Source organism: Echinops telfairi, unplaced genomic scaffold, assembly GCF_000313985.2.
Source record: "Echinops telfairi isolate 266 unplaced genomic scaffold, ASM31398v2 ScPeMD7_7425;HRSCAF=8463, whole genome shotgun sequence".
Taxonomy (NCBI): Eukaryota; Metazoa; Chordata; class Mammalia; order Afrosoricida; family Tenrecidae; genus Echinops; species Echinops telfairi.
The window spans coordinates 4,153,790-4,172,547 of record NW_022111325.1 but is presented as its reverse complement, the minus strand read 5'-3'; the positions used below and the strand labels follow the sequence as shown (position 1 = coordinate 4,172,547).

Sequence of the window (18,758 nt, the reverse complement as noted above, 5' to 3'; positions counted from 1 at the left end):
CGGGCACCATCAGCTTTCTTCACCACATTTGCTTATGCACCCATTTGTCTTCAGTGATCTGTTCGACACCTCGTGATCACACAGATTGATATGTTCTTCCGTGTGGGCTTTGTTGCTTCTGAGACAGATGGCCACTTGTTTACCTTCAAGCTTTTAAGACTCCAGACGCTATATCTTTTGATAGTTTGCCACAGATTTGTTCGTCACACGACTCATTTGATTTCTTGACGGCTGTTTCCATGTGAAGTAGAACAAAGTCCTTGATAACCTCGGTCTTTTCTCTGTTTATGAGGATGTTGCTTATTGGTCCAGTTGTGAGGATTTTTGTTTTCTTTGAAAATCAACGAGTAAGTTGTAAACTCACATAATAGAATGAATGAATGGATAGTTCAGATGGAGCAACTATAGAGGCCCAGATCAGAGTAAGAAGATAATTAAAGTTAAATAAACTATTGCACGTAGAGGATTGTAATTAAGCAGGTAGTAGAACAAACGGAACTCTGCTATACCATAAGTGCAAGTGGAAATGGGTTTATCCCTTCTATAAAACAACCTAACATTACATAGAATTTTAAAAGCCTATACTCCTTTTTCCATAAATTTCACTTAGATTTACCCTAAAAATGCCTATGAAATATCTGTAGAATTGTCTATAGAAATATATATAGAATTGTCTAATGCAGTATTATTTTTTAATACCAACTTAAGTGTCTATTAAGAGGGAACTTGTCAAATGCATTAGGGTAAATATAGACAATCGAATGTTTGGTTGTTAAAAATAAATGGGCAGACTTTATTTAAAAAACAAAAAATAGTACATTTATAACACTGCATTGCATTTCATTGCACATGAATTATAAATCAATAAAGTTAATTTTTAAAATGGTATAGATCTTTAAACAAGACCATAGGAAATTCTCTATGTTATGTTAGGAAGAGGAAAAAACAGTTTGTAGATAAATAAGAATATTGTGATCCGGGCAGGTGTGAATTTTGTCTACTTATTTATGTGTGAATCTGTATGCATATTTATAGATTTAAAAGATCTAAATTATCACGTGATAGTCAACCATAGTGGTCTCAGAAAAATGCAACTGAAGGAATTGAGAGAACTTGCATTTTCATGTTATACGATTCTATAGAGTTCGATTTAGACCTTTTTTAAAAAATGAGACTGTTATCTGTTAACTCACTCCCTCCTTCAGTTCCAGTGTCTCTCCCAGTCCTCACCCTGAAGACTCCCAGGCCCCAAACTGTGGTTGGGGACATGATAGAGCTTCACTGTGAGGCCCAGAGAGGCTCGCCCCCAATTCTGTATCAGTTTTATCAAGAGGAAGTCACCCTATGGACCAGCTCCGTGCATTTCAGAGGAGCATCCATCAGCCTTTCTCTGACTGAAGAGCATTCTGGGAACTACCACTGCACGGCTGACAACGGCCAGGGACCCAAGCACAGTTCCCCAATCTTACTCAACGTCACTGGTAAGTTGGCCTTTGCAACTGGCAGCACTGTCTTCCCGACCTCCTCACACTAGCAGAACCTGAAACAGCCGAGCTCCACCGGGCTATTTTCTCTGGACATCATGACAAGCCCCCTGCCCCTGTCACCGCCACCTGGGCGTTCTGCAGGCTGTATTTTCAGGAAGGTGGGCCTGCTCTCTGCTTGCTCTACCTTTACCTGTCGCAACACTCTCCAGCCATTGTCACCCAAACCCCCCTCAAACACTTTTCAAAACACACACTCTGTGCTGCTCAACAATGATCAGAAAGAAAGGAAGTGACAAAGTTCCCTGTGTCTCTTCTAAATGAATTTTAGCTGTGGTCTCCTCCGTCAATTAATGAAAATTGGTATTCTCTACATTTCTCTCTCCCTCACCCATATCAAAGCCAGTTCATCCCTAAGCTTTCTTGAATCTGCTTCCTAATTATCAGATCTTTTTTCCCACATCTGCCACCACTAATCTAGTCAAATCCACCACCTTTAGTACCACTGCAGGTCTACTTACCTGCCTATCCACTCCACTTGAACCCGCTACAATCTTTCTTTTTTTAGGGGGGGGTAGCCTTCAGAAAGATAAATTTGATCATCTTACACCCTTGTATGGATGTCTTTATTGACTTCCCACTTGTCTTTAAGGAAGGATCCAGTCCTCCAGCTTATGAAACTCTGCTTCTCTTCAGCCTCCATTCTTTGACACTCTTCAGATGCTGCCCCCGGGGCCGCTGCCATCTGGTGGCACTAGTTCAAATGTGCCCATCTCCCCTTCGACTCACAGCCCAGACACATGCTGTTTGTCGCTTGCTACCTGCTTTAGTTACCTGACTAACAGAAGCTTTCCCTGACTAACACATTCTAGATAAGGACCCAGGGTTACATATTTTATGGTATTCTAGTTTGTATCAATTGTCAAATATTAATTCTATACTTGTATAGGTGCTTAATCGCTGTCTAACATCTTCTCTCCATTATAGACTACGTGAGAACAGAGGCTTGTTTTTCTCCCTAGGGGAGCCTCAGCATATAAAACAATTCTGGGATTTGCTAATTGCTCAATTGATCTTGATAAAATAAAGGAACAGATATATTGATTAATTCTCTTGTGGGCCCCGCTCCTGATGCTGTCCAGACTCAATTACATCCCTGGCAAGGTCAACAACACTCACTACCATCGAGTCATTTCTAACTCATAGCAACCCTATAGGACAAGGCAGAACTACACCTCAGGGTATCCAAGACTTCTCTTTACAGCAATAGAAAGCCTCGTCTTTCCCCCTGGGAGTAACTGGCAGGTTTGAACCACTGACCTAGTGGTTAGCAGCCCAGTGTGTAACCACGACACCTCCAGAACTCTGGCCTATCAACAATGTGTCGCTCTGATTCCTCACTTTCCTCTGAACACATTTCTCCTTTCCCCCAATTTTCCTTTGGCTTCTTGGATGTCTGAGTTTCAATTTAATCTTTGTTCTCAGATTTCCCGAATACATTTGAAGTTCTATATCCAAGTACTCTGAACTCTAGGCAGGGCTACACAAATGTCACTGCTTCCCCAGATCTAAAGAAATTACATCTGAGTTCTGAGTGACGCCACAAGGTCATTCAAAGCAGAAGAAAGCCTTCTTTGGGGAAATGCTTCTGTAAAATGGCATGACCAGGGCATTTGCCCTCCTCTAACGTCACAAGGGGAAGAAAAGCAAGATCAAAGCCCCAGGCTAATTTCTCTGAGGCAGAAGTCAGACATATTTCCTGTTGCCAACTCCTTTACTAGTTCTGACGCCAGCTGTCCTTTCCATAGCGCGCTCTACGTCTCTGCTGGGTCCAGTAATCTGCAGAGACCACACAGCAGTTACAGACAATGTTACCATCCAGGATAAAAAATTACTCAGAATACAGTTCTTTCATCGGGACACCCTCTTCTCAGCTGAGCTGGTAGGCAGGCCTTTTTCTGATCCTTGGCCAATGGCCCCTGGCCCCTGGCCCCTGGCCCCTGCCCTGTTTGAGCAAGGATTACACAGTTCCTCAAATATCCAGAGGCACTCCACTCCACAAGGAAGTCCTCTTTCCAAAAGCATTCAACTCTTTCACTCCGTGGGTTGGCACCCTCGCTGTAGCAGCTTCCCTCCTCAGTCTGGGAAGTCCACCACATCATCTCTTTCTGCCTTTCCTCTGCCACCACCTTTCACAGCCCCCAGTGTTCTCGCTCTCTCACTCCCTCCTGGGTCTCGGAAGTTCTCAGCACGGGAACTTTGGGTTCAAAGAATAAAGCTCTTCTTGGTGGTAGTGATGTCCCCAATGTGCTCTGAAATTAACTCGGTCTAAGTTTAGTGGGATGGCAAAACTGACCAATCCTTTTGTTAGCATTTCATATACCCTATGTGCATGGTTCCACCCCTGCAGGGTTCCATGCACCTTATTTGCTTTATGGGCCAGCGGTCCAGTCCCTTTGATGGACCATCAACATCTTATTAACCTAGTTCCACCCAATCATTGTTTGAGAGTGCCAAAGTCTACAGCTAGAAGGGCGCATTAAGTCATCCACTGCACCACAGCCTTGAATAGAAGGGATCTCTTTAAACATTAGAACCTGGTGGTAAATCCTTTTTCCTCCTTTAGTTGCAGTGTCTCGTCCTGTCCTTACTCTCAGGACTCCCAGGGCCCGTGCTGTGGTAGGAGATGTCATGGAACTTCACTGTGAGGCTCAGAAAGGCTCTTCCCCAATCTTGTATCAGTTTTACCATGAAGATGGCTTCCTGGGTGACAAGTTAGCCCTTTCTGGAAGAGGAGCATCCTTCAACCTCTCTCTGACAGAAGAACATTCTGGAAATTACTCCTGCGAGGCCAGCAATAGCCTGGGGTCCCAGCTCAGTCAGGTGGTTACAGTCGATGTCAAAGGTAAGTGATCTCTGCCTTCTCTCCCTAGTAGCTAAAAATGGAACTAGAATTTCTCAGGACTACTTGCTAGTGTGACATCCCACATAGTTCCTGCCATTGTAATCTCCATATGGATGGCTGGGATCCTTCCTGTTGTTACACTATCAGGAACTGAGAATGTTCCAGTAATTCAAGTAGTTTTGGATATGATCAATATTTCCTCACTAAAAATGTCAAGACCTTTGAGAACATAAACTACAGTCTTAGCTGCAATTATGCTATAAGGGAAATAAAAGAATTCGGAGGATGGATTTCTCTGTCCAAAATCAGTTCAAGCCATTCCTTGCCTGGATTCTCTCATACTAACTGCCGACAAGTCTCCACTCGTGAGCTTCTTTCATCACCAGAATTACAAATGTATCTCACATTCCCAATTGAACATCCTGCATAACATGTTCTATGTCCACAATCTTTAAGGAGCGACACACCATCCAAGGACCACTGTAATTAGAAAATGTACTTCAAGTGATGGGGAAACAGGGCCCATGGCACAGGGAAGGGAGGACAGGATGACATTAGCTGGGTAATGGCCACCCATAAATCAATTCTCTCAATTCCCTACGCTGTCCCTTGGTCATTTGCCACAAGGGTACGATCTGAATCGAAACTTCGGACGTGCTCTGAATTTCTTTGGTGACGACCACTTCATAAGATGAACTGTCAGATTCCTTTTTAGGGAATCCTGTGTGGTAACAAGGAGTCCCTGCATGGTGCAAATGGTTAAGCATGCTCTTATTAACTATTCTTCAATAGACTGGCTGTTTGAACCCACCCAGAGATACCTCAGAGGAAATATTAGTGATCTTCTTCTTGGTCACAGTTTTGAAACCCTGCACACATGTGGCTGTCATGAGTAGGAACTGACCCTATGGCAGCATCTGGGGTGTGTGTGTGTGTGTGTGTGTGTGTGTGTGTGTGTGTGGTGGTCTAGCAAATGCATGCGAAGGGCTGTTGGGATAAAGCTTCTAGACTTGGTTTTGAAGATAACGCCTTTGCCAGCTGTCTTTTCCGATACTAAGTTCCATTTTTCACCCGTAAGGTGAGGAACTAAGACTAGATGGAAGCCACGGGCATCCCAGCTGGAATTCAGTCATTCTGATGGAGAGGGAACACGGAGTATGAGAATGCAAAGGTTTGCAAGAGGAGAAGCTGGGATGCATTGATATAGAAGACTATGGAGCAGCCTGTGCATACTCTCTGAGACACAAAAGGAAGATACAGACTGATAGCCTCCTCCCTCTTCACGAACGCCTGGGGTAGCGGAAGGCATAGAAGCAGTCTTGATTGGTTGACTTGGGAATGCGTGCCCAGTATTCAGCATTTCATTAGGAGGTCAGTTCAGCTATCTGCCTGGTCCCACGCGATGATGATTTCAGCTTTGCTATTTCCCATTCAATTAGTCTATTCTTTCACCGCCAGCAGCATCTATCTTAGTCAGTTTTCCTCTGGGATTCACAAAACCTCTTGGCTCATAGATCTACCACACAGGCCAGGGCCATGGATCAAGTGGTGCTCCTATATCTTTAGACATATGCAAAAAGCATACATTCTATACTGTGTATTCATAATTTGCTATTCATCCCCCTTCCCTGGAGACAAAGCCATCTTATTTCTGCTGCTGCTGCTGCTGTCATTAAATCTAAAGGGCTTCTTGCCCAGCCTAAATGAATCACTTCTAAGCTATAGAATTAGGACATAAGTCAGGATATGAGTCTCCATAGATCAGGAACTACCAGGAAAGGGGACATTTATCATTATCATCAGCACCAACGTCATTATCTTGACTGTGCTTAGTCCTTTACATAGAATGTCTTCTGGAATGTTTATGATTAATATACAAGGTTGAAACCATTTTTTATTTCAATGTATAGAAGAGGAAACTGAAGCTCTAAGAGATCTGTAGCAAGCATACATCACAAAGGCAGCAATGGTAAAGCCAGTTGTGAAATACAGGCATAACTTTTAATGTTAGGCTATCATACATTGTGACATTTCCTTCATTCCGCCTGTCCACATTTTAACACAACTTTTAATTGTTTTATGATATTATAAAGTTGCGTAAAAATCTTCATGATTGAAAAAAAAATTGAACCCTACCCCTACATTGACATCCAGATAAAACCACATTCTTCTAGAAATATTTTTTAATAAAACCTGAGTCATATTCCATATATTGTTGTACAAGTTGCCATTTTCACTTTAAAATTATCTTGAATTTAGTTTAACAATACATATTGGATACCGTTCGTACTTCATTCACCCGTCTGCTAGGTTGCTTTTAGTTTTCAGCTAGTCTGTATTCTCAGAATAAGTATTCCTAGAAGTACACGGTCTGGGCCAGGTTTACCTGCATTTTAAATTGAGTGAAAACCAATGGCCATCCGTTGATTCCTATTCATGGCAGCCCCTCACAGGTGGTAGGCAGAATTGTGCTCTGTGGAGTTTCTAGTGGCTAATTTTTCAGAAGTAGACCACCAGGTCTTTCTTCTGAGACAACTCTGGGTGCACACAAGCCTCCACATTTTCTCTTAGCACCGAGGGCACTAACCATTTGAATCTGCCAGATTGCCATTCAAGGAAGTGTCTTGAATTTGCATTCCTAAAGAGCAATTCAAGACGCCTGTTTTATCTATAAACAATCCACTATTATCCATCTTTTTAAGCTTTGCCAGTCTGATAGATGGAGAAAGGGGATATTATCTTATGGACTTTTTTTTATTCCTATATGTTTCATACTTAGCAACAAAAATGAGTCCCTTTTATGTATTTCTTGGTTACTGAGATTTTTTCACTGGTTCATGTCTTTTTCACATTTGTTTGTAGTGCGTTAAACGTGTTTTGCACATCACAGTGATTCGCTTTATCTACCATATGTGTTTCAGTATATTTTTCCAAGATTGAGATGGAATGTTTGCCATTTATCTGTTCTCTTTTGTGTTCCTTTACCCATGTATTAGAAGTAGAAACACTACTGACTTTCCCTGCCCCCCTCCCGCAGTTCCAGTGTCTTGCCCGGTCCTCACCCTCAAGACTCCAGGGACTCAGGCTGTGGTGGGGGACGTGGCAGAGTTTCACTGCCAGGCCTGGACAGGCTCTCCCCCAATCCTGTACCGGTTCTATCATGAGGATGGCATGCTGGGAAACAGCTCCGTCTCCTTTCGAGGAGGAGTGTTCTTTAACCTCTCTCTGAATATGGAACATTCTGGAAACTACTCCTGTGAGGCTGACAATGGCCTGGGGCCTCGGCGGAGTGAGGTAGTGACAGTCTTCATCAAAGGTAAGTTTCATATGCTGTCTCCCTGTGAGCAAATGATATCCTTCCAGGAAATCCTCAAGGTCCATGGATTTGTCCCCAAGACAATCCTTCTCAAAGACAAGCATACGTAGTTGGTGTGGTCCCAGGCGATCCCATTTAATGGCCTTTCTTGCCATAGTCTTGAAATGGGTTGCTGAGACCTGTAAGTAAAGTGTATGTAACCTGAATGAGGGGATTGGTCAGTTTTGCCATCCTGCTAGGCTTAATGAGAGAAAAAAATCTCCATATAGGTCAGCCCAAGACTGATTACTATGAGGTGATAGTAGAACATACCTCTGTCCAACCTTTTTACTAATTAGGACACCAGCCATCTCTCCATGGCACTTTCTATTTCTCTAATAGGTCGGACAGTTCATTGCAATGGACACACAAAAGTCACAGGCACCATTCATGGATCAAGAATGACTCCATATACAATCCTTCAATCAATACAGCTTCAATCAATACAGCTTCAATCAATAAGTCAGTGGTTCTCAAGCTTCCAAATGCCACGACCCTTTAAGGCAGTTCCTCGTGTTGTGGTGACCCCCCAACCATAACATTATTGTTGCTGCTACTTCATAACTGTAATTTTGCTACTGTTATGAATTGGGCGACCCCTGTGAAAGGGTCGTTCAACCCCCAAAGGGGTCGCAAACCACAGATTGAGAACCGCTGCTATAAGACAAGGTAGAACTGCCTTGTAGGTTAACTCTTTACAGGAGTTAGAAAGTCGCATCTTTCTCCCATGGAGTGGCTGGTCGTTTCGAACTGATGACCTTGCAGCTAGCAGCCCAGTGCATAACCACTATGCCACCAAGGCTCTATCAACCACCTTCTTTGCAGAGTCCCACCCAGTCATTTGGTGAGATATGACCATGGCAAGATATGACATATAGAAGCACTGACTCATACCACGAGCCAACACCTGGATTTTCTACACTTGCTCTTAGCCCAAAGGCCGAGAGCTTTTCTAACCATGTTTCTTTCCTACTTAGAGGATAACTTCCACCTCCCAATAATTTTATCACTCCCAAACAATCATTAACAATTATTCCTTCAGTAAGGTAAAGAGTCCTCAGGGTGAGATGACATGGGTACTAGCCATTAAAGTCTGCTCCAAGATTCTCCAAAAGCCACCTTGGCTGAGCTCTTTCTGGCATCTGATGACATTTAACTGAGAGAGAACATGATTCTCTTCCTGGGAGCTGCTTTTGAGATATTAACATAACAAAAATCTCTAAAGAGACTTACAGTTTTGCCTACACTCCCTCCCAGCCCTGTGTCCCCTCAATCCATTCTTTCACAGATCCCACTTCTACAATTACAGTTTTTACAATGACAATCTTATTAGCAATCATTACCCACAGCTGAATCATGTAATTATATCTGCATCTCCCCACACAATGTCTTCCCCAGACCCATCAGGGAAAGAGGAAACTATTCCATGGACCCCTTCCCTTATCTCCCTCATTTTGAGATCGGTATACCTAGGAGAGTCCTATACCTAGGAAAGCCACCTTATGCCATTATCTATCCAATTTTAGATAGCACATTTCTACACTACCCTTCCCAATCTAACTCTTACTCTGAGAAGACAGGTATGTTCCTTGATCTGAACAATCTTTGATTTGAGCATCTTCATCCATAAGCAAAGTCAAACCCAAAGCACACCATCAAATTGCAGCAATTCACATCAACTCATAGTGTCAAACGTACCTCTCTTCATTCACTCAGGTTCTGGTCTACTCATCCTTCACCCCCATGGGCTAGGTCAATGGGTATGAGCAATAGCTTAGGAGTATACCTCCCTGTTCCTCAAACCAGCCAGGCCCTTTTCTTTCTCTCATCCCTAGTTCCCGTGGACTAGGTCAACAATTACCACACCTCGGCTCAGGTCATTGAATCTAGGTGAGTGGGTGCCAAGGAACAATCAGGCTAGGTCAAGGAGTGGCCGTGGACCACATCCAAACTCCATCCAGCTCTTCGTTGTTTCACTTTCTTCACTTCCACTCGAAGAGTGGACCCAGGTGGTCACCACAAGCAGGCATCCCACCAGGTGTCTACCTGCCAGCTCCCTTGACTTCCAGTCCTATAAAGGGTTCTTCTGATGGGCACTGACTGCCCTGCTTTGATAAACCCAGTGGGGACACACTTGATGAGAGTTCAGAAGCAGTTCTCCATCCCACCTACCCCACCCTTTTCCCTTTGCAGCGATTTCCTTCATATGCAAATTTCCTGCTCTCCCAGCACTTCTAAGTCGCCCTGCAAGTCTTTTAAAAATGCAAATTTCCTAGCTGGAAAGATTCGATGTGCCTCAGGTTTTTATCTAACCCGCCCCCACCCCCACTTCACCCCACCCCCACCCCCTACTCTATAGAGAGGGTCACTATATTCAAACCAATTGTCTATGTTTATTTTGGGCAAATCCTAGTTCCTCTCTGAGCATATCGAGTCAAGTATTAGCAAAAGGTGGAGTTGTCTATAATATCCAGTATTCACTTCCATCATATATTCAGGTCTGCTTTAAAATACTAGGCAGGAAAAACATTTAATGCCTATGTACATTCAAATAAACACAAAACCCCTTTTTAAGTGTTCTCATTCCATCTTTATCACATCTTAACTACATGCTCATTCATATGCACATGGCCTTGAGCCTCTAATGGTGGAAGCGTTAGATGCTGGTTCCCTATTAATCATGTTGCTTAAGCAGCCAGACCCTTCCTGCACATGTGGGCTCTTCCTCCTTGACTGCAGCAAAATACCTTTGACTTTCCTTTTCACCTTTAGAGAGAACAATCAAAAGCATCATCTAAAAATCAGAAGTGTCATTTCCTATGCCTCTTCCTTCTTTCTCTTACAAATACAATGAATCACACTTCTACCATCAACTGTAAGCATGACACAGGGGCATCATGTGCCCCCATTGTGAAATTAGACAATGAGGTTGCATGATTCCCACACACCATTTTCTAAATTGTTATTTTCTGAAGCGGTGGTCCGTGGAGAGATGGGTGGGGGCCAAAGAGGAGCACTAAATATGAAGTTTTCTCCCAAAGACAGGGGTAATTTCCTGTACTGCATCAGTATTTGCTTCACTAGAGGGAGATTTCTTGATCCACTGCCTACCCCGGGAATCCTGGTCCCCTACATTCACCGTCTCTTCCTGGCTCAGTCATCAGCTCCAGGAGCCAGGGCAATTCAAAACTGCAAGACTTTCCTCCTGGCTCATGCATGGGGTCTCCTCTCAGGTCTGAAAGAAGGCAGAAGTGGCCATGTTTTCACAGGGATCACCGGGGGGCTGCTCAGCATGATGGGCCTGGCTGCTGTGGCATTGCTGTTATATTACTTGCTCCTGAAAAAAACAGGTGGGTAATTCCCAAGCCTTCCTTTGGTAGAGTCCAAATTTATCTTGACTCTAGTCTCTCAAACTAGCGCTAACCTTATAACCACTCTCTCAAAGTCTTAATTGTCTCTTACCAGTCCCCTTACTCCCACAACTTCATACTTTCCTTTCTGAGTCTCCCCAATTCCTCTTTACCAAAAACAAACTTTGCCAAACTTCCCAGTGGATAGACAATGCCCTGAGGAGGTGTAGTTTATGAAACACCTGGAACTCCGGTGTATCTCCTTCTGTACAGTGTACAACCTCTGGGGAATGACAAGTGGAGGAGAAATACTTTGAAAAGCAAGGCAAGATAGAAGACAAATAGGAGTTGGTAACACTGAATCTTTGTTTTATTATTACTATTAATTATTATTATTATTTTGTAGCTCAAGATCAGTGTGCTGCTGAGAGGTTCAATAATAAAAGACTTCACAAGAACTTTCCCCTTTCTAGTCCTAGCATCACTCCATCACCACCCAGACCTGAATCTTTAGCTATGTAGCATTTTCATTGTTGATCAAATATGCCTCCCTCCCTACCATTGTTCTTGATGAAGTCCTGATGAAAGGACTTGAATTACCCTATCACATGATAACTACTCCCCTCTGAAGGTCATGGCTAGTAGTTTTTGTACCATCTATCCATTAGGTATCACAAGAAGGACTCAAACCTTCATGACCAGCAGGTTCTAAATGAGCTCCTATAAGCTTAGCTCCTTGTACAGGGTTTCTTCCCCTAGACCCATTGCTCCTCTGCTTTCCTTTGCAGGAGGAAAACCTGCCTCCGACTCTGTCAGGTAAGGCTGGGGTTAGACCCCTACAACTAACCTTTCCTATCAAGTCAAGCAAATATCCACAAGGTGGAAATGCGGAGTTGAGTGTGGTTACCATGAAGAGGCCACTTTCTGCTGCATGTCCCTGAGATAGGATGTGCTCACTGCGTGCTGGTCCCACTTTTGAGCTATCTCAAGGTGGCTCCAAGATCTTCTCACCTGTTGATTTAGCTGTCCAGGTGCTCTTCTTACATCAAGTGGTAGTTGATTTTTATTAACTCACATCCTTAGTGCCTTGTTTGTCTGATGACTACCGAATCTGTCTACATCCTAAAACGATACTCGGTTAATCAGACTTGCTCTGGGCAAGACCACAAATAACCAACACCTTCGAAGCAAAGAGCTCCTCAGAATACTCCTTAGAAGGGAGGGTGGCCAGCCTTCAGTGCACGTCCTCTGAACAAGTACTTTGAGCAGGAGAGAACAGTCCCTGGAAAAGGACGTCTTGCGTGGTAAAGGCGGTCAGCAAAATAGAGCAAGACCCTCAACAAGATGGGTTGACACGCTGGCTAAACAATGGGCTCAAACTAACCATGGTGCAGATGGTGCAGGGCCTGGCAGTGTTTGTGCTGTTGTACAGAGGGCTTCTATGAGTCAGAACTGACTCGATGACACCTAACAGGTGGCCACCACTGCCACCTGTTGTGCTGTTGACAACAGCATGGAAAATGGAGCCAAACAACTTGGCCACCCTAGAGCTCATGCCCCCACAGTGGGCAGGAGGTGGTGCTTGTGAAGAAAGGGTGCCACCTTGAATCTCAAAGTCGGACTTTCGGAAGCACAGCACAGTTCACAAACAGCTGATGAAGAAGGCCACAGGAGCAGTAGCAAAACATCCAGAACTCCTGGAAGCCCTTCTGATGACTGATTTCGCTGAGACCCTGCTGTCTCTCTGAGAATATAGGTTTGGGAGCCAGGTTCAACTCTTTATTCTGCCCCTTTCTGGTTGAAGGGTTTTGAGTGAGTCACTTCCTCTGTTGGAAGCTCCACTTGATTCTCTACAACGTGGGGATAGTAATAAAACTGACTTCATAGCATTGTTATAAACATGAGCGCAGTGCCTGGTATATGTCTAAATAACCACTGGACACAAATAACATTATTTTATTATGATGGGTCATGTAATCACCAGAGGTAATGTATTATGGATGCTCCCAGCCTTAGTAGACACCCAGTAGCTCACTCACTATGTGGGAGTGATCATTATACCTACTGTGTCAGAGGCTTCCCAAGAAACATTGGCATTTCCGTGTTTAACAGGAGCACCTCTAACTCAGAACCCCAAGAGGCCACTTACCACAATGTCCCAGCCTGGGTAGAACTGCAGCCGGTATACAGCAATGGTGAGAACTGAAAGCCCCCATTTGAGCAGGGGTCCTAAGGTCGGTCCAATAGGCAGGATGGGGGAGGAGATGAGGAAGGGCTTTGTACATGCCTTGAGGGCAATAGTCACTTCAGAGAACAAAAGTCCCTGGGGGTGTAGGAAGTAACTCAGACAAGAGGCAAGAAACTTAATCTTCTGAAATTTCAACTTCTTTTCAAGTGAACTTTAAAGGAAGCGATGTGGTTTATTCAGAAGTCCAGAGCATCCAAAAAGAAAAGAGATGTGCAGGTAAGAGCTAAGAACGTCTCTGTTCTCGCTGTGTCTCCACTGTGAGTCAAGGTAGACTAGAGAAACAAATTCATAAACACACATATGTGTATAAGTGACTGTTTTATATAAAGGGTAATTGTACATTAAGAAAGCATCCCAACCCAGTGCAGTCCAAGTCCATAAGTCAGATATTAGCCCATATGTCTGATACCAATCCATAAAGTCCTCTTCAGACTCACAAAACACAGCAATGACGCTGAATGCAGGATGATCACAGGGTAGAAAGTCTTTGGATCCAGTGGTGTTGTAAACATCTCAGCGCTGGCAGGGGTCTCCACGTGGCTCCTCCAATTCCCAGAGCATGGGGCCATGTGTCTTGTCAGTGGAGAGTCACCCAGGGAGTGAGCAGAGAAAGTGTCTCCCGCCTCTAAGGAGGAAAATCTGGATTTCCCAGAATTCTCCCGAGAAGGCCATGCACACAGAGGCCTCATTGGCTATCTCGGGATTGATAGCCTAGACTCCACCCCTTCACTCATAATCCTCTCAAATTGACACCAGATTATGTAACTACCACACCGACTGATGTGTGTGTGTGTGACAACTCCATCTCTGTTCCCTCAGTAGGCCTGGGCCAACCAGGGACCTAGCTGCCACTCACACTGATCACTTATGATTCTCAACTTGTGCCCTCCAGAGATGCTTGGAGTTAACCCAAGTCCACCCGGCAGTGTGGCTTGCTTCATCCTTCACAGATACCCTCAGTGTCACCTGAGCAACAAAGCCATTCCTGTGAGCAGTCCCTTAACCTCTCAGAGCTTCTCGAAAATGGAACAGTACCACCCCCGACTAGTAGAACGGCCCTGGTTTCCATTGCTACTGCAATAAATCACCGCAGACTTGGTGACTAAACGCTATAACTTTACTCTCTTGAGTTCTGTATGTCAGAAGTTCAACACAGGCCTCACTGGGCAAAAATCAAAGTGTCCGTACTTTCTGGAAGCTCTCAGGGAGAATCTGTTTCCATTATGCAGCTTCTAGAGGCCACCCACTTCCCTTCGTTGGTGGCTCCCTTCTTCAAAGCCAGTAGTGTTTCATCTCATCTTTCTTTCAGTCACATCTCCCAGCATCTACAGTCAGGAAAAATTCTCCAACTTTAAGGATTCCTATGATCAGGGTGGGCTCAGCCTGGTCATCCAGGATAATCTCCCTCTAGCACAATTCTTGATCTTAGTTACGTCTACCAAATCCTTTTTCTTTATCTAGCATGATACATATGGCCACAGGTTTGAGGGACTAGGATGTGGACCTACTTGTTATTGCTGTTGCTTGTTGGCATCGAGTCAGCGCTGACTGGCAGTGACCTTATGCCCGAAGCGCTGCCCAACTCTGTGCCATCTCTATGGTTTAGTGCAGTGTTACCGTTGTTGGGCCAATCCAACTCAGGGAGGGTTTCCCTCATTTCCACCGAGCTTCTACCAAGTGAGGGGCCTGTTTCTAGCATTCAGTCTTTCCCAAAGACCGTGTTCAAAAAATAAATGAGCTGAGCTTTTCCCATTCTAATTGTATTTTTTCCTAACATCATTCTTCTGACAGTCCACCAGGAATATAGACCTGTGGCCGCAAAGTCAACTCTAACAACCATACAGGACCAGATAGAACTGACTTATTTACATTCCAAGGACATTGTTGTCACCAAAGCAGATTGCCATCTTTCCCCCTTGGAGTGGCTAATGGGTTTGAACCACTGATGTTTCAGTTAGCAGCCAAGTGCTCCACCATGTTGCCAGCAGGGCTTCAGCATGTTCAATACCCTTCAACCACACCACAACTTGAATGCAGACATTCTTCTGTCTTCCTTGTGCCTTGTCTAGTTTTCACCTGCATATCAGGCCAGTGAAAAAGCTAAGGCTTGAGTTGGGTAGACCTTAGTTAGCAATGCAATGTCTTTGCCTTTCAAAACTTAGAATAGTTATTTTGCAGCAGATTTACACAATGTAATATGTTGTTTGGTTCCTTTACATTTGTATTAGTCTGGGTACTTTGGAGAAACAAATCCACAGAGACTCATGTATAAGAGAGAGTTTTATGTAAAGAAAATGTGCATCACGAAAACATCCCAACCCAATGCTGCCCAAGCCCACAAGTCCAACATTAACCCATTAACCCAACACCAGTCCACAAAGTCCTCCACCATCTCACAAAACAGAGGCAATGATGCCGACTGCAGGAGGAAAGCTGAGTCTGTGAATGAACAAGCATCTCAGCACTAGCAGGGGTCTCCACGTGGCTGCTCCAGCACCCAGGGCTGCATCGGGATAGGTCCATGTGGCTTTTCCTTGGGGATGTCTTGTAGGAAGTCAATCTTGCAAGCTGAAGCAGGGAACTGCTAAGGCAGCTGCACCTGATGCGACCATCACAAAACAAGACACCCGAGAACTAGAAAGGCGAGGCTTCACCACCCATTTATCCCTCCACCTTTCAACCAGCCCCACATGTGATTATCAGCCAGGCTGGCACAATTAACTAATTCAACATTCATTATTGATCCAAGTAGAATGAAAATATGACAACTTCATTTTCCCCCCCTCCATTTATGTTGTTGATCGGTTAAATTGTAAGAATTTTTCTTTTCTTCACATTTGCGTATACTCTGGCCTCATCAGTAAGCACTTCAAGTCATTTTTGAGGGGCCATAATTCTGCCGACCACACTGTCACAGAACTAACATGAGGCTTAAATGAGAAAACGGTTCTGAAATTACTGTTGTGACAACCAAATGTTTCCCTTTTTTCTACAGTGGCCTCCCCATCTGGGCTTCTCAAGGACAAGGTGAGCCTACTGACCTGCGGGCCCTCTTCCACACCTGCCGTCTTCTTGCCCTCACTTATGTTATCTTTTCCCCAGGACTCCTCAGTCATCTACACCCAAGTGAAGGTCACATCAAATCCCCACTCCCAGCCCCAGCTCTTGGCATCGCTGGCTCCTCACAGATGACAACACACATCTCCCCAGCAGCTGTCTCAGCCTCGAATCCCCAGCACCATCCTTGGGAAGGAAAGGCGCTGAAGTGGAAACATTTTGAGCTGCCTAAGGCTCCCGCTAGAAGTCTTGCTGTCAAATTGTCCATACCCCCAGGCTGATCAGAACTCAGAGCCCCTCTGGGCTCCCATCTGTTTTTCAGCTTATACCCTGCCTTAGAGATCTTTTTGCCTAATAACATGTCTCTCAGTCCAGGGTCCCACATGGGTTTCATAGTGGGCTTTGTCTTTGGTCACTGTTCCCAGGCCTGCTCCCAAGCGCATGAGGATGGCTTGCGAGCTCCAACGTGGAAGTCCTGATTCCAGTGGGTGGGTTGCTCAACTTCCATCAACAACAGACTGAGGCTCTCTGCCAAGTGAGGTGTCAAACACCTATGCACATTGAACTTTTTATGGGCCTCCCCATCGTTGAACTATACTTCACACTACCCTACCTGCCTGGCGCTCTAGGGCCTGATACTAGATAATGTCTCTCTTGTCCATGTGCCAACATCTTGCCTGGGCTGGTAGCTTTCATACTGTAGATCCCAGGACCTGCCTATCCTGTCAGAGCAAACCCTACAAATGCATGACCAGGAAGAATAGGATTGCGGATGAAAATAAATTGTAATAGTGAGGGTGTTCAATTGCTATAAAAGGCATAGTGGTTATTCATTGGGCTGTGAGCCTCAAGATCAGCTGTTCAAAATCACCAGCCACTTGATGGGAGAAAGACAGGGCTTTCTACTCTCAGGAAGAGTTACAGTCTCAGAAACTCAAAGGGGCAGTTCTACTCTGTCCTGTAGGGTCATGATGAGTCAGCATGGAAGTGAGTTTGAGTTTTCAAGTGCTATGAGGGGGATTCTAAAAGTTCATGAGAAAATAGAATAAAAAGATAATGGCGTTTGCCCAGAAAATTTTGGAATCCTCCTTCTAAAAATTGATGAATGAATGAGTAGAGGAAAGCACTATAGAGTGATCCTAATCTCAGACCAGAATCTGATGCAATGGGCTTTCTAAGAAATCCAGTATGTACTCTTTCTCTATTTGAGCAGGGGGGGGGGCAGATCGACGAGAAGGAGTTTGGGCAAGAAGGCTCTGTTTAATAATGGAAAGGTCTTAAGTTTAAGAAGAACTTATGTCTGTGGATCACCTAGTATCTTCTTAAAATGAAGATTCTGATTCAAGGGATCAAGTTTGCATGTGACAGTGCAGTTGCTGGTCCTCCAACCACATTGAGTGAGGAGGCCTTAGTGAGTTAAAATGTTTGGGGGCAAATAATTGTTTTGCCAAATAATTTGGTCTTTGCCTTTCCTTCCTGGGAGATAACCACTTGGAATCTTGGCATTCCCTAAATGATTAAGGTATTTTTGTTATTCATGGGGGACTCCAGACTACACCTGGTAGCTACTGTTTCTGAGGTGACTGGATGTGGGGCCCAGGAGACCCACCAAATGAACTCCGGCAATGAGAGGGGAGTGAGCTGAAGATAAGAGTCCAACCACGCGGGCAGTGAGCTCATCACACATGCCTACCTAATAGCTCTTCGTTACACTGGATCTGATTTTAGCCTCATAATAATGACAAGTACATCATTTTCACTTCCTTGAGTTCTGCAGATTTCTCTAGAGAATTGTCAAACTAGAAGGGGCAGTGGGCACTACCAAGTGTTTCACCAGCGGGTCAATAGTGTAAGTCTTCGGAGTTTGGGCTGCTTTCTGAGGTCGTGGGTAGACCTGCAGTCTGGAGGACTGTTCCCTTCCACCTGTGGTGTGAGATCTGGTTCCAGGAGGCTATTTCAGAAGACAAAGAACTGCGTAGCCGTCCACGAGCTAACTCGCTGCCATTATGTTGATTCCAACTCCCAAGGGTCCTGTAGGGCAGGGTAGGACTGTCCCTGATGGTTTCCGAGCCTGTAACGCTACGTTTTTTTAATTTGGGGCAGTTTTATTAGCATGTAATTCGCATAACATACAATTCAGTGGTTCAAGTATATGAAAGAGTTTTGCAATCACCACCACAAGCAATTTTAGAAGATTTTCTTCATTCTTATACTCCTTGTTATTAGCTCCGCATTTCCCCCAACCTCCCTGTCATAATCCTAAGAAGCTGTTAATCTAGATACTATCTCTATTGACTTACCTATCATGGACTTTATACAAAACAAATCATACAACAGCAACAAACAAAACAAAGCAAAA

At 44.4% G+C, this 18,758-nt stretch overlaps 1 protein-coding gene and 1 long non-coding RNA gene across 2 annotated transcripts in view; both read left to right on the top strand.

Moving 5' to 3' along the window:
• FCRL5 (Fc receptor like 5) overlaps positions 1-11,914 on the top strand; it is a 54,234-nt gene extending 42,320 nt beyond the window's left edge. The window contains exons 7-11 of the mRNA XM_045298359.1: positions 1,206-1,481; positions 4,111-4,389; positions 7,427-7,705; positions 10,978-11,094; positions 11,883-11,914. Coding sequence (XP_045154294.1) covers positions 1,206-1,481; positions 4,111-4,389; positions 7,427-7,705; positions 10,978-11,094; positions 11,883-11,914 — 983 coding nt within the window. The remainder of the gene's footprint in view (positions 1-1,205; positions 1,482-4,110; positions 4,390-7,426; positions 7,706-10,977; positions 11,095-11,882) is intronic.
• A 1,575-nt stretch (positions 11,915-13,489) lies between these two features.
• LOC123522629 lies at positions 13,490-16,521 on the top strand. Its single transcript, XR_006680866.1, has 3 exons — positions 13,490-13,558; positions 16,338-16,369; positions 16,445-16,521. It is a non-coding gene; the product is annotated as an uncharacterized LOC123522629 (long non-coding RNA).
• Positions 16,522-18,758: the final 2,237 nt, after the last annotated feature.